The sequence below is a fragment of the Geotrypetes seraphini genome, chromosome 10 (genome assembly GCF_902459505.1).
Source record: "Geotrypetes seraphini chromosome 10, aGeoSer1.1, whole genome shotgun sequence".
NCBI lineage: Eukaryota > Metazoa > Chordata > Amphibia > Gymnophiona > Dermophiidae > Geotrypetes > Geotrypetes seraphini.
Window position 1 is genome coordinate 95,677,259 of NC_047093.1, and position 15,116 is coordinate 95,692,374.

The 15,116-nt window shown below is 47.4% G+C and overlaps 1 protein-coding gene across 1 annotated transcript in view; it reads right to left on the reverse strand.

Moving 5' to 3' along the window:
* Positions 1-15,116, reverse strand: part of MAN1B1 (mannosidase alpha class 1B member 1) — a 245,232-nt gene that overhangs the window by 113,822 nt on the left and 116,294 nt on the right. Inside the window, exon 5 of the mRNA XM_033961549.1 lies at positions 5,933-6,042. Within this exon, the coding sequence (XP_033817440.1) occupies positions 5,933-6,042 (110 nt within the window). The remainder of the gene's footprint in view (positions 1-5,932; positions 6,043-15,116) is intronic.

Genomic DNA, 15,116 nt, shown 5'->3' on the forward strand with positions numbered 1-15,116 from the left:
ACTCAGTTCTGAACATGTTTAGTTTTAAATGGCAGCTCCCAAGACCTAGAGGGCTCGGAGCCCAAAGCTCCTGCCCCTCTCTCACATGCAGTACACAGTTGCTCCTTGGCTGACCATCCACCACAAAGCTGGCATGATACAGGGGCAGAACAGCCTGAAGAGTCCATCCCATTTGATTTTCAGCTAAATCAAAGGGTTTTGAGGCAGATAGAGGCTTTAGAAAAAAAAAAATGATTGTTTAAAATCCAAGATGGACACTGCCAGAAAAATCATGCCAAAACAGCCCGTGGGAGTTCCCCTGAAAGGTAAATTCAGAGAAAGGGATTTGGGAAGGAGGCCCTATCTCTGGCCCCAGAAACACTTAAATTCAACTTTTTCAAACCCCCCTCTGATTTTCCCTATAGGGAATAATGAGCTGTACTCTCAATGCTGCTGCTGGTGCCTGCCTGTGTCAATTTTGTTTCAGCCTGACTGAAGTGGAGAGAATTTTCTACCTAAAATCCTTGTGAAACAGTCCAGACAAAATCTTCAGGCTGCCAGTTGGACCAGAACCGACTAAAGGCTCAACACCCACATCCTTGCTGTGTGACGGGGGAAAATAAAATGCAGCTAGCTTCCTGAAACCCAAAACCTCTAATAAATCAGAAAGTGAGTAGGTTCCCAGAGGAATGAACACAAAGCAGGATGGCTCTTCAGGTACACCTGTGGGTTACCCTGCAAGCAGCAATCCACCCTCGCAGAGTCTGCATTCCCTTTCAGGTAGAACAGCCCCAGATATGGGGTCCTCTGGCACCAAAAGTCCTGAAAATAATAAAAACTGAACAGAGCAAATCAGAACAACTCTTCTTGGTTCACTTGCAGAAGAAAAACTGAAGAGGGAGCTATACTCCACTTATGAAGGAGGAGGAGCTGAAAGATGTGATTGATAAGCTTATGCAAGTGGATCACAAGCATGGATTGATCGCCTAATGTACGGACTCTTGTGTACATGTAAACAGTAGTACTAGTAGAACATGATTTAGTGGGACAGAGTCAGCATGTGTTCAGCCAAAGGAGGTCTTGCCTCACCAATTTGCTTGACTACTTTGAAGGTGTGAATAAATATGTGGATAAAGGTGAGCTGGTTTATGTAGTGTATCTAGATTTTCAGAAAGCTTTTGACAAATTTCCTCTTGAGAGTCTCCTGAGACAGAGAGTCATGTGATAGGAGGCATTGTTCAGGTGTGAATTAGAAATTGGTTATCAGTTTCTCTAATCTCTCACTGTGCAGCAACTCCTCAAGCCCCTTAACCATTTTAGTCGGTCTTCTCTGGACCCTTTCGATTAGTACTGTGTCCTTCTTCATGTACGGCGACCGGTGCTGGACACAGTATTCCAGGTGAGGGCGAACCATGGCCCGGTACAGCGGCATAATAACCTACTCCAATCTGTTCGTGATCCCTTTCTTAATCATTCCTAGCATTCTGTTCACCTTTTTTGCTGCCGCTGCACATTGCGCAGACAGCTTCATTGACTTGTCAACCAGTACTCCCAAGTCTCTTTCCTGAGGGTTCTCTCCAAGTACTGCACCGGACATCCTGTATTCGTGTATAAGATTTTTGTTACCGACATGCATCACCTTACATTAAATCTCATTTGCCATGTCGCAGCCCATTTCTCGAGCATGTTTATGTCACTTTGCAGGTCTTCGCAATCCTCCTGCATCTTCACTACTCTGAATAACTTCATATCGTCTGCAAATTTAATCATCTCACTCGTCGTATCCAATTTCCAGGTCTTTTATTTATAAATGATCTGGAAATTAGAATGAGTAAAGAGATTAAATTTGCAGACACTAAACTGTTCACAGCTGTTAAAACACATGCAGACTGAAAAATTGCAGGCATAGAAACAAGAAGATGACGGCAGAAAAGGGCTACAGCCCATCAAGTCTGCCCACTCTGCTTACCCACCCCCTGTCTATGCCCTAATGACCCAATTTCCTTATCTTGACCCTCGTAGGGATCCCACATGGGTATCCCATTTATTCTTAAAGTCTGGCACGCTGTCTGCCTTGATCACCTGCACTGGAAGCTTGTTCCAATGATCAACCACTCTCTCTGTGAAGAAATACTTTTTGGTGTCGCCATGAAATTTTCCGCCCCTGAGTTTGAGCGGATGCCCTCTTGTGGCCGAGGGTCCCTTGAGAAAGAAAATATCATCTTCCACTTCGACACGTCCCGTGAGGTACTTAAATGTTTCAATCATGTCTCCCCTCTCCCTACGTTCCTCGAGAGTGTAGAGCTGCAATTTGTTCAGTCTCTCTTCGTACGAGAGACCCTTGAGCCCCGAGATCATCCTGGTGGCTGTCCGCTGAACCGATTCAATTCTGCGCACATCTTTACTGTAATGTGGCCTCCAGAATGGCACACAGTACTCCAGATGAGGTCTCACCATGGCCCTGTACAACGGCATTATGACTTCAGGCTTTCGGCTGACGAAACTTCTATTGATACAACCCAATATCTGCCTTGCCTTAGATGAAGCCTTCTCCACTTGATTGGCAGTTTTCATGTCTGCACTGATGATTACTCCTAAATCTCGTTCTGCTGAAGTCCTAGTTAAAGTTTCTCCATTCAAGAAGTACGTCCTGCATGGATTTCCGCTTCCGAGGTGCATGACCTTACATTTCTTAGCATTGAAGCCTAGCTGCCAGGTTGAGGAACAACTTTCCAATGTAAGCAGGTCCTGAGCCATATAATTCTGTAAACTGCATTCACTTACTATATAACATAGTTTGGCGTCATCGGCGAAGAGTGTTATTTTACCTTGAAGCCCTTGAGTCAGATCCCCTATGAATATGTTGAAAAGGAGTGGACCGAGGACCGAGCCTTACGGCACTCCACTGGTCACCTCTGATGTTTTAGAGAGGGTACCATTAACCACCACCCTCTGAAGTCTGCCACTCAGCCAATCATTGACCCATGCAGTTAGTGTCTCTCCTAACCCCATCGATTCCATCTTGCTTAGCAGCCTGCAGTGTGGGGACACTGTCAAAAGCTTTACTGAAGTCCAGGTACACGACGTCCAAAGACTCTCCCAAGTCCAACTTTCTTGTTACCCAGTCAAAGAAGCTGATGAGATTGGATTGGCAGGACCTACCCTTGGTGAATCCATGCTGACTGGGATCCCGAAGATTCCCTTCATTCAAGATCGTGTCCAATTTGCTTTTAATTAGTGTTTCCATGAGTTTGCACACTATTGATGTGAGACTCACTGGTCTATAATTCGCAGCCTCTGCTCTGCAACCCTTTTTATGCAGAGGAACGACATTAGCTAATTTCCAGTCCAGGGGAACTTTCCCCTTACTTAGGCAGATCTTAGGAAATTGGAAGACTGGGCATCCAAATGGCGGATGAAATTTAATGTGGAAAAATGCAAAGTGATGCTCATTGGGAAGAAAGCACAGTTACTTACCGTAACAGGTGTTATCCAGGACAAGCAGGCAGATATTCTCTACATGTGGGTGACGTCATCCACGGAGCCCCGTCACGGACAGCTTTTCAAGCAAACTTGATTGAAGATCTCAAAGTTTGCTAGTGCTGTACCACACGTGTGTGCCTTCCCGCTCCACTAGAGGACACGTCCCCTCCTCTAGAGGGCGCGTTCCTTCCTCGTGGTCTTCAGTTCTTAGTTTTCCACGGAGCCAGAAAGCCCCGTCTCTCTTCTCTGCGTTTTTTCTTCGTGCCTTTCTTGCACCGCGGCTTCTTATTTTTACTCAGTTCGGAAGTCGCTGTGCTCTTTTTTGTTGTTTTTACTAGTTTTCGAGTTTTCGGCAAATCGGGGGCTCCTGGTTTGCCGTGGCCGCGGCTTAGGAAATTGGAAGACTGGGCATCCAAATGGCGGATGAAATTTAATGTGGAAAAATGCAAAGTGATGCTCATTGGGAAGAATAACCCAAATCATAGTTAACAGATGCTAGTGTCTACTTTGGGGGCCAGCATCAAAGAAAAAATTTCTAGGTGTCACTGTAGACAATACGCTGAAATCTTCCATCCAATGTGCAGCAGCGGCCAAAAAAGCAAACAAGATGCTAGGAATAATTAGAAAAGGTATGGTAAACAAGACTAAGCTCTGTATTGCTCCATGGTGCAACCTCAACTTGAGTATTGCATTTAGTTCTGGTTGTCTTATCTCAAAAAAAGATATAGAGGAACAAGAAAAGGTTCAAAGAGGTGCAACCAAGATAAAGGGGTGGAACTCCTCTCATATGAGAAAAGACTAAAGAAGTCAGGGCTCTTCAGCTTAGAAAACAGATGGCTGAGAGAAGATACAAGTTTAAGTCTAGAAAGTCCTGAGTTGTGTAGAACAGGTACAAGTGGATTGATTTTTTTACAACACCAAAAATTACAAAGACTAGGAGGACACTCAATGAAGTTACAGGGAAATACTTTTAAAATCAATAGGAGGAAATTTGTTTCACTCAGAGAATTGTTAAGCTCTGGAACCTGTAGTAGAGTAGTTAACGTAGCTGGTTTAAAAAAAACGGTTTGGACAAGTTCCTGAAGGGAAAGTCCATGGTCTGCTATTGAGACAGACATGGGGGAAGCCACTGTTTGCCCTGGATTGATAGCATGGAATGTTGCTATTATTTGGGTTTTGGCCAGGTACTTGTGACCTGGATTGGCCACCGTGAAGACAGGATACTGGGCTAGATGGACCATTGTATTGACCCAGTAAGGCTATTCTTATGTTTTTATACTGGAAAGAAATGGAGGGAAAGAAAGGGGAGTGTGATGTCTTTAGACTCCCTGACCAAGCTCTCAATTGACACAAAACTAGGGAGGGGGGGGGGAATCAGGAGGCGGGCTAGAGACTGCACTGAATTTTTTCTTCCTTTTTCAAAAACTTTAATTGGCCAGCATTCAGAAAATTCATCTCTGCTCCCCCCACCCCCCCAAGATTAGAAGATGACGGTAGGCATTGCAGCCACAAAATTCCATAAGGGACCCAGCACCACCAGATTTAGAAACACTGGACTCTGAGATGGCATCCACCAATTCTAGCCCTCTAGCATGTTCCCAAAGGGGTAGAGGAAACAGTCCCAAAGGGTCTTAGCCCTCAGTGTCCCCTGGACTCTGTCTATGCACCACTAGGATCTGGGCCGAATGATTTCAAGATAATGGCATTCAATTGGACTGGTCAGGCATAGATAAGGAAGCATGCTTTGTATATACATGTGCTCACTTGTGAAGAAAAAAATGATGCCTTTCATGTTCCATGAGAACACGCATTTAACTGTATTTCACATTCCATTAAGGTCAAAAGGAAAAAGCTTTTGGTGAAATATGAAGGGCAGATCCAAAAGAATCAAAATCAAATCAGTGAATCAGAATTCACAGAGCAAATATAACCTCTGGAGCACAGACCAAATCACATAAACATAGCAACATTGTTAACTCGGAGAAGAGAGTTTTTGGAGGACATGGTAATCTAGACCAGGGGTAGGCAATTCCAGTCCTCGAGAGCCACAGACAGGTCAGGTTTTCAGGATATCCACAATGAATATATATGAGATGGATATACATGCACTGCCTCATTGAGATGCAAATCTATCTCATACATATTTATTGTGGATATCCTGAAAACCTGACCTGCCTATGGCTCTCGAGGACCGGAATTGCCTACCCCTGATCTCGACCTATTAGCCTAAAATTATCTCTGAAAGAAATTATAGACTAAAGGCCTCAAGGAAGGCTGACATTTACAACAGGAATCTTTGGTATTCTGGCAGAAGGCAAATTTCATACAGGTGGTCAAAATCTCTAAATTCCTATTGTGCCTACAGAGTAATTACTGATTCATTCCTGAACAACTATAAGAGGGTACACAACAAAGCATGCTTTCTGCTCCCTTAATACTACATGGTAATATGAGAAGTCTACTGCAATACCTGGCTCTTTCTGCCCATTTATAACCACTGGTGCAGGTTTATATGGTTCCACTACTTTAGTGAAAGGAAGCTCTGCATTCTGCTCAGGTTCTATCACCACTCCTTGCCAGCTGCAAAACCAAGAGATTTAACATGGGGAAAAATCCCCCAAGTTAACCATCATTATCATTAGCCAAGAACAAAGATACACAATTGAAAGTAAATTCATCAGTAACTTTTAATACTGCATGCTAACTCGTTTTTAAAGGACTGAGATGCAATCACAATCCAATCTTCTAACCTGCAAATACCCCAAGGAGTTCTATTCAGATTGCATTAAGAATAAACTGAATATCTCCAGGCATAGCACAGTCACTTACCTGTAACAGGTGAAGGCAGATATTCTCCCAGATGGATGACATCATTCATGGAGCCCCTGTACGGACAGTGCAAAAGTATACTGTCACTAAACTTCTCAGAAGTCTTGAAACCACCCATACCGCATATGCGCCAGTGCCTCCCTGCCTGACATCAATTCAGTAAAAAAAGCTAAGAAGTCAACTAGGAGAGGTGGCAAAAAGGCTGAGAAGAGCCCGAAGGCCCCAAAGAAACAAAAAAATGAAAATTTGAAGGAAACAAATTAAACTAGGGAAACAAAATAATTAAGGAAATATGTAAGAAAAGGGACAAGTAGGTAAGGAAAAAAACGTGCATTTGGAGACACTCCAAAAACACAACTTCTTAGCTTCATGGAAGACTAAGAACTGATGATCCTGCAAGCTGAGGTCAGGCGGAAAGGTACTGGTGGTATGGGCATGCATGCGCAGTACGAGCGGTCTCGAGACTTCTAAAGAAGTTAAAGTGACGGTACACTTTTGCATTGTCCATACCAGGGCTCTGTGGATGACATCACCTATCTGTGAGAATAAGCTGCCTGCTTGTCCTGGGATAAACATAGATAAATGGGAAGGGAAGACATGGAAAAATAGATAGATTTTGAGAAGAAAGCAGAAAAATGGAAGAAGACTGAATGTTAAAAGTTAATGCCAAAGATGGATGTAGTTACTGAATTACGTTCAGGGATATTATTTGACAAACACTAGGTCAGAAAGAGTCAAAATCCAAAAGACATATAAGAATTTATAGAATAACAATGACTGGAAGGTAAACTCTTTACCCAAGGGAGGTTTTGTAGCCTTCTTTTCAGAGTTTCACATCTCTGAGTAATTTTATACAATATTTCTTGATCACACTTCAAAGGCTTGTCTTATTTACATGGTCAGTTATATGTCTTCTGGAAAGATGGATGTAGGGCAGAAAGTGAAGGAGAGAAAAATAGCAAATGGATAAGAATTCCATGGGGGGTCACGTGATGACGTTGAGCTGAGCAGCGGCTCCCTGCTCGTGCTCCGACCCCTCGCGCTCTAATTTTCGCTTGTTTCAACCATCCTGCTTTGCCTTTATTATTTCTTTGATTTCTGGTGGGGCGGAGCGCTTTGTGGTGCTAGTAACTGCTTCGGCGGTTCTCTGCAGTGGATTATAGGCAAGTTATGCCCATTAAGACCCCGCGGCCGACTCGGGCTCAGCGTGTGCACGGGGCTCTCAAGATGGCGTCCAGCTCTGCAACCCCGCCGAGAGTGCTGCTCCAAGACGACGCGGTTAAGGAGCTAACCCGGACCATTTCTGCGGCGATTGATGAACGGCTCACTAAGCTCCAGGCAACTGTAGAGGATGTTCGGGATTGCCTGGAGCGTCATGGTCAGCGTCTCCAGACCGCGGAGTCCCGCATCGCTGCCCAGGAGGATCGTTCTGGGGTGCTGGAGACGCAGATTCAGGCCCTGCAGGCTCAGTGCGCGACCCTCCACGAGCGGCTTGAGGACCAGGAGAACCGCGGCCGCCGCAACAATATTCGACTGGTGGGCCTGGCGGAGACCATCCGAGACGCTGAGCTGCGAGAGCTGGTGGAGATGTTGCTTCCTGGAGCGGTGGGCTTCACGCCGGAAGGGTCACGCACCTTGGTGGAGAGGGTACATCGCCTGGGCCTGCGTCGGGAGGGCACAGGCAGGCCACGACCTGTTATTGCCAGGTATTTGAACTTTGCTGACAAGGCCCAGGTCATGGCTTTGTACAGAAAAAAGGGCGCGCTGGAGCATGCGGGCACTAAGATCCTGCTCTTCAACGACTACTCCGTCGAAGTGGCTGCTTGCCGGCGCGCCCTGGCGCCTTATTGCACCGAACTCCACAACAGAGGCCTCCATTTCGTGCAATATCCTGCACGGGTCCGGGTCTTTGAGGCCGGGGGACCGAAGACATGTGAAGATGTGGAGGCGCTACAGGCCTATATAAGATCTCTGGCGCCTGTACCTCCGATGCCCTAAGAAGATTTGCTTTGATTTCCCTAAGACTCTCTTCAGATTTTGACCTCCCTGGAGACTATACACCTGGACTGGGGGCTGGACAGTCTTGAGCCTTTGCCCTCTGTTTCAGTGATGTGGGGGCTCTAGGGTTATGGGGCCAGCCTTGACTTTTTGTCAGTTTAATGGCTACCCTGTTTGCTGTTTTTGGGGGATGACTGTGCTTAGGCCTGGGATCTGGGCTGCCTTCCTGTCTACCGGGATGGTGTTCCTGGCCCTTTTTGGGGGGAGTTTACAGGTGTATTACCCTGTTATGCCTGCTGCCATTTCCGTTTTGACACCTGCACAGGACCTTCCCTTCCGGGTCCCTGGACTATGATGCTGTTTCTTTTTGTGACCACAGGGATCCTGAAATTGGGTGTCTGGTATTTCGACCTTTGCCCCTTGTTTGCTTTTTTTGGACTAATGCTGATTCTGTTGCCCTTGGGCATGTTTGTGTTGGGGGGGGTTGCTGTTGGGGGTAGGGAGGTTTTTGAGGCTTTCTGGGTCTTTTTGCGTGAGGGAGTTGGGGGGGCTTTCAGTAATATGTTTTTACTGTGGGTGGGGAGGGGATGGATGGGTTGCTGGTTGGGGTTGGGAGGGAGGAGCGGGAGGACGAATGGATGGGGCATTGTGTGTCTGGTGGGCTGTGGATTGTTTGTGTGGGGTGTGCTTGGGTGTGGATGTTTGAGTGGTGTTGATCTGGGGCGGGGAGGGGGGGTTTGGCTGCGGGGGGGAGGTTCTTTAGTTCAGTGGAGGGTTAGGAACTCTATTGATTGTTCTTGGGGGTTCGGCTGGGAGACCCTCAGGGATAGTGCGATGCTTCATTGGGATTGGGCATTGGTGCTGGGTACTTCCCATGGCTATGGCTGACTTGGTGTGTCTCACGTTGAACGTGGCAGGCATCAACTCTCCTGTGAAGCGCACCAAGGTCCTGTCATTCTTGAAGAAGGAAAAAGTCTCTGTGGCTTTTCTACAGGAGACTCACCTCACGGCCTGTGAACATCAGAAGTTGCAGCGTGACTGGGTAGGGGAAGTGGTGGCATCCTCTTATTCTTCCAGGCAGAGGGGGGTGGCTATTCTCATCCACAAGGCGGTTGTAGCGGTCACCTACAGGGTTATCCGGGATCCTCAGGGCCGCTTTGTTATCTGGGTGGGGACTTTGTCTGACAGACCTGTGGTGCTCTGCAATGTTTACGCTCCAAATGTCTACACTCCCTCTTTCTTCTCTACTCTCTTGGCCCACTTGATAGCGTTACCGAATTATGAACTCTTGGTGGGCGGGGATTTCAACATCACTAGCGATCCTTACATTGATTGTAAGCCCCCGAGACCAGTGGCGGCGGATAATGAGCATAAGGGGGTGAATTTCCTGATGGAGGAGTTGGACCTCCAGGATGTGTGGAGGGTTTACCATCCTGGGGAGGTGGATTTCACTTTTTTTTCGGGGGTTCATCACTGTCACTCCCGTCTGGACTATTTTTTACTCCCCTCTCGTTCCATTGGACGGATGGTGCGTACCCACATATTGGATGTTCCTTTTAGTGATCATGCTGCTGTATCATTGTCTCTCAAGTGGGGGAGCGGTTCCCTCGTTGATCGCATTTGGCGTTTTAACCCCTCCCTGTATTTAGACACGGAATTTCACACCTATCTCATTGAGGAATGGTCTAAGTATAAGCAGACGAATGAAGGGACCGAGGTCTCGGATACCGTGTTTTGGGAAGCGGCGAAGGCTTATCTACGTGGTTGTATTATAGCCTACTCTATTCGCAAGCGCAAGCTACGGGATGCTGAACTTACGTCGCTGGCAAAACAAATGAGGGAATGCCGGTTTTATCATCTGCGGCACAGCTCTGAGGAAGCTCGACAGTCGTATCTCCGTTTGCGAAAACAGATTGACGCCATTCTCTCTGAGCGGGCTTTAACTCATCTTGATGTTTACCAGTTTCAACTTTATAGGTGGGGCAATCGGGCGGGGAAGCTTCTGGCCAACCTGGTTCGGCCATTCCGTCGTGCAGCGCGCGTTTCCCATATCCCGGACTCTTCTAATGTGTCGCATCGGACGGAGGCGGCTATCCAGTCCCAATTTGTACGTTTTTATAGCGACCTGTATAGTGCAGGCGCGTATAATACTGAGGCTCGTGACCTTTTCTTTCGGGACTTGAATCTTCCATATGTCTCTGAGGCGCACCGCGAATTACTCAATGCCCCTATCACTTGTCGGGAGATTTCCACGGCTATCAGACGTTTGAAACTCGCTAAGGCTGCAGGACCGGATGGCATGGGGCCCAAGTTTTATAAGATCTTACAACATCATGTGGGCCCTGCCTTATGCGCTATGTTTGGTAATATGCAGGCCTCGGATAGTATTCTCCCGGAGCAGAACCATGCTCACGTCGTGGTGCTTCCTAAACCGGGCAAGGATCCCACACTGGTGGGCTCTTATAGACCCATATCCTTGCTTAATCAAGACATGAAACTTCTTACGGCTATTTTGGCTAAGCGGCTGGCTCAGGTTGTCCCTTTGCTTGTACAATCTAACCAGGTGGGTTTTGTGCCTGGTAGTTTTTCCTCAGCTAACATTCTCAAGGCGCTGGTGGCTCTGAGGGAGGGCAGGGGACGCCCTGGGGACGATTTGCTGGCTAGTTTGGACGCCGAAAAGGCCTTTGATAAAGTTGTTTGGCCTTACCTTTTCTGGGTTTTGCGGCGCTTTGGCATCACCGGCTCGTTTCATGACTGGGTGGTCCGTTTGTATACGGCTCCTACTGCTCAGCTCCTTATTAATCGTCAGCGCACGGCTCCTTTTCCTTTGCGGAGAGGGACCCGGCAGGGGTGTCCTTTGTCGCCGTTGTTATTTATACTTTCGCTTGAACTGCTGGTGGCTAAGATCCGAGACGCCCCGGGAGTAGAGGGCATTCAAGTGGGTGCAGAGCTCTGTAAGATCACCATGTTTGCGGATGATATGCTGCTCTTTGTAGGCAATGCCCGGGTTTCCATTCCTTGCATAACTTCCTTTATTGACTCTTCGGGGCTTTTTCCGGACTGTGTATTAATTTCAGTAAGTCTGAGGCGCTCCCTGTCACTTTGCCTTGTGCATCACGAGCTCTGCCCACTTTCCCTTTTCGTTGGGCGGTGGGGGAGCTTAAATACCTAGGGATCTTCCTTAGCGCTGACTGGGCCGTGGTTTATCGGAGCAACATTGTGAATCGCCTTGCTCAGCTTCGGGATGCTTGTCATCGATGGGGGGACCTCCCTTTGTCGCTCTTTGGTCGTAGTGCCTTAGTGAAAATGGTTCTGTTGCCCAAGATTCTTTATCCTTTACAGATGATTCCTCTGTGGCTGCGGGCGGCAGAGGAGAGGGCCTACAGGTCCTTTGTTGGTTCTTTTATCTGGTGGAGTCGGAGGGCCCGCGTTGGGTTCTGGAGACTCATGCAGAGCAGAGACCGAGGTGGTTTAGCGCTTCCGGATCTCCGGTTATATAATGTGGCGGCTCTGATGCGCTGGGTGCATGAACTTTACACGCTCGGTTATCGATTTGCTCCCCCGGGCCTGTTTGATTCTTGGGTGGCCCCGCACAGCGCGCTGGCTTGTCTTGATGTCCCTAGGTGGCGGCGCCCCAGGACGGGCTGTAATTCTCTTTGGGTGGATCCGCTGCGGCGCGCGCTGCTCTGGTGGCGACGCCGGATAGGAGGGGGAACGCGGGACCACTGGGCTTTTCAATTTGTTCGGGGTAACCCCGCGTTCCCGCCGGGTGTTGGTGGAGCGCGTGGCCTGGAGACCAGCTTTGGCACTTGTTTCTGTTTGGGGCACGTTGACTCTTCGGCATCTGTGGATGGGACTTTCCCTCCCCTTGCTGACCTCCGCCGTCGCTGGTCTCTCCCTGATATGCCTTTCTTTGCTTATTTACAGCTGCGTCACTTTTATGAGGCCTCTCGGAGGTGCGCCCCAACTGGCTATCGTTTCCTGAAGGTTGACCACATCTTTCTCTCTCTCCCTGCCTCTTTGAATTCTCTCTCCACTTGGTATAGGATGGCCCGGGCGGAGCGACCGGACGCTCGGCTCCTTGGTTTAGCTTCTCAATGGACTGAGGAGCTGGGGGAGCCGGTCGGGGTTGAGATGTTGGTGGCCTGTTTTTCTAGCATCCCCAGGGGGGCCCGGAGTGTCTCCCTGCAGGAAATACAATTCAAAATACTACACCGCACATATTTCACCAGGGTGCGGGGCAGGAGGGCGGGCCTTTGGGGATCCGATATATGTGTTAAATGTCAGCGTATGCGTGGTACCCTTGTACACATGTTACTAGAATGTCCGCAGCTGGGGACTTACTGGAATGGGGTGTTGGATTTCTTGGCTCGGGTTGTGCACCTGCCTTTTCAGTGGTCCTATTTACTTATTCTCCTGGGGTGCAAGGAGGAGGTGTTAGATCAAGGCCTGAGTTCGGAACACTGGCGCTTTTTGTACACTGCACTGTTGGTGGCCAAGCGCGGTGTGCTCCGTCTTTGGATGGATGCCAGTGCGCCTGAGGTGATAGGATGGAAGCGCTCCTTGCTCAAAGTGGCTCGATGGGAGCTTCGCACTTGCCCGGAACCGATGTCGGCGTCCCGGCGCCTGTATTGATCTCTCTGGGATGCTACCATATTGGAGGTTGGCTCTCTGTGACTGGGTGTGCCTTGCCCCTATTCACATTCACTTCCACTGGACTGGGAGGGGGAGGGGGGCTGTTTGTTTGTTTGTTTCTTCGTTTGCTTGGCTGGTTGCTATGTGTGAGTGTGCGGATGGTATGACTGGGGTATGGTTGTTGTGGTGTGTGAGCTGGCTGGATGTTGGGGGCTTCTTCTCTTGTGTTTCTTTTGCGGGTTTTGTTTATTGTAAAATGTTGAAATGTACTGCCCAGCTTGATTGCACTCTGTGCTTCTTTCTTATGCAGACTAAGCTGGGGTGGCTTTTGTTTTGTTTTTTCGGGGCCTCGTGGGGTTTGTCTCTCCTTCCTTTGGGGGGGAGCTCCCCTGACTGATATGCTGTTTTGCTACTACCTTGCCATGTCTGTATTGTACTGTTTTCTTTGGCTGTTCAGTGCTTTTCTGTTTAATAAAAATTATTTCAAACAAAAAAAGAATTCCCTGGAAACAAAGTTAAGTGCACAGACAGAAGGAAGTGAAATCAGACTATGAAATGATGATTAGAAAAATAAAATCACCAGACAGCAAAGGTAGGGAAAATGATGTTATTCAATTTAGCGATTGAAGTGCGTCAGTTTTGAGAATTTATACCCGCTGTTTATATTTTGCACTGTCCAGGAAGAAATTAATTTCTTTCTATTTCTATGATGTTGTACTGCATGTAGAGTCTGGCATCTTAGGGTTTTGTTTGTATATATCAGTACTTTTAATCTATGGTCCTGTATTTGCATAGGGGTTATGTGTGTTCTGCATGTGTGACCAAAGCCATGTGTTTTGGTAGGAAATAATGTTGAGAAGCATACAGTGTACTTTGTGTACTTTAATTTTGTGGTTGACCATTATATATTGTATATATAAGATTATATTATATTGTAAATATAAGATGGAGAAATTAGGTTCTTACCTGCTAATTTTCTTTTAGCCTCCCTAGACCAGTATAGCTATAGATCTTACAGATCTCATCATGACCAACAGGTGAAGACAAACAAAACTTTGGAACTCATAATAGGTGATTCCCCCTTATTCCATCAGTCTGCTGACTAGCCAAGCAGAACTAAGAATTATAAACAAAAAAAAAAACAACAGTATTCTGAACAGGAGTAACAACAAAGAAAACCTGAATGCTGTTGGAAAATGCAAAGGAGCAAATGCAAAATGTCAAAGGTCCCCATAGCTTGCCAGCTATGCCAGCCGAGCCACAGCCGCTGTTCTTTGATCTCCCCGGCCCTAGAAAAATACTAGAACCTACAGAAAAAGCAAAATCTTCACGCAAGAACAACACGACAACAGACAAGGTGGGGTGCTATACCGATCTGGAGAGGCTAAAAGAAAGAAAATTAGCAGACCATGGGCATAGCCACCTCCTGCGCCACCAGAGTGCTCTTGGTGCCCCCCTGATTGACATAGGCCACCGCCGTGGACTTAGTGAGGTGGGCTCATGCTCATATGCGACCTCTTTAGTATGCTCTACTTCGAGAGAACTCGGACTGACTTGCCCATCAAGAAGGAGTGGAAGGTTAACAGCGTCAGATGGATGGCTCTGGTCTCCAGAACATTGATCTACCAGGACACCTCCTCTGTGGACCAGGTATCCTGAGCTCCACAACCAAGAAGACTGGCATCCATGAGAAGCATAACATAATATAACTTTATTCTTCTATACCGCCACAATCATACGACTTCTGGCGGTTTACACTGAAGAGAAATGGACAATCAGCGATTTACAAAATACAAATAGTAAAAATACAACATATTTCTCAAGGATAGTCAATATAGAATTATTAAATTTAGTATGACTTCTGTTTAGGAAATGAATCTGTCAAACAACGCAGTCTTAATTTCTTTCCAAAATGCGCCATTGATGTAATTGCCACTGGGGCAGATCCAGACTCACCCCTTGAATTAGATGGGAGGACTGGAGCCACCAACAAAGACTGCAGCGAACTAAGCCCCTCAGAGGAACAGGGAGATCCAGACTGTGCCTTGGGGCGACCACCTCCAAAGTAGAGCATACTAAAGAAGACGCATATGAGCACAAGCCCACCTCACTACATCCAGGGAAGCTGCCATAGACCCCAAGACTTGGAGGATATGCTGCGCCCGAGGACACTGGAAAACCATAAGCAGGTT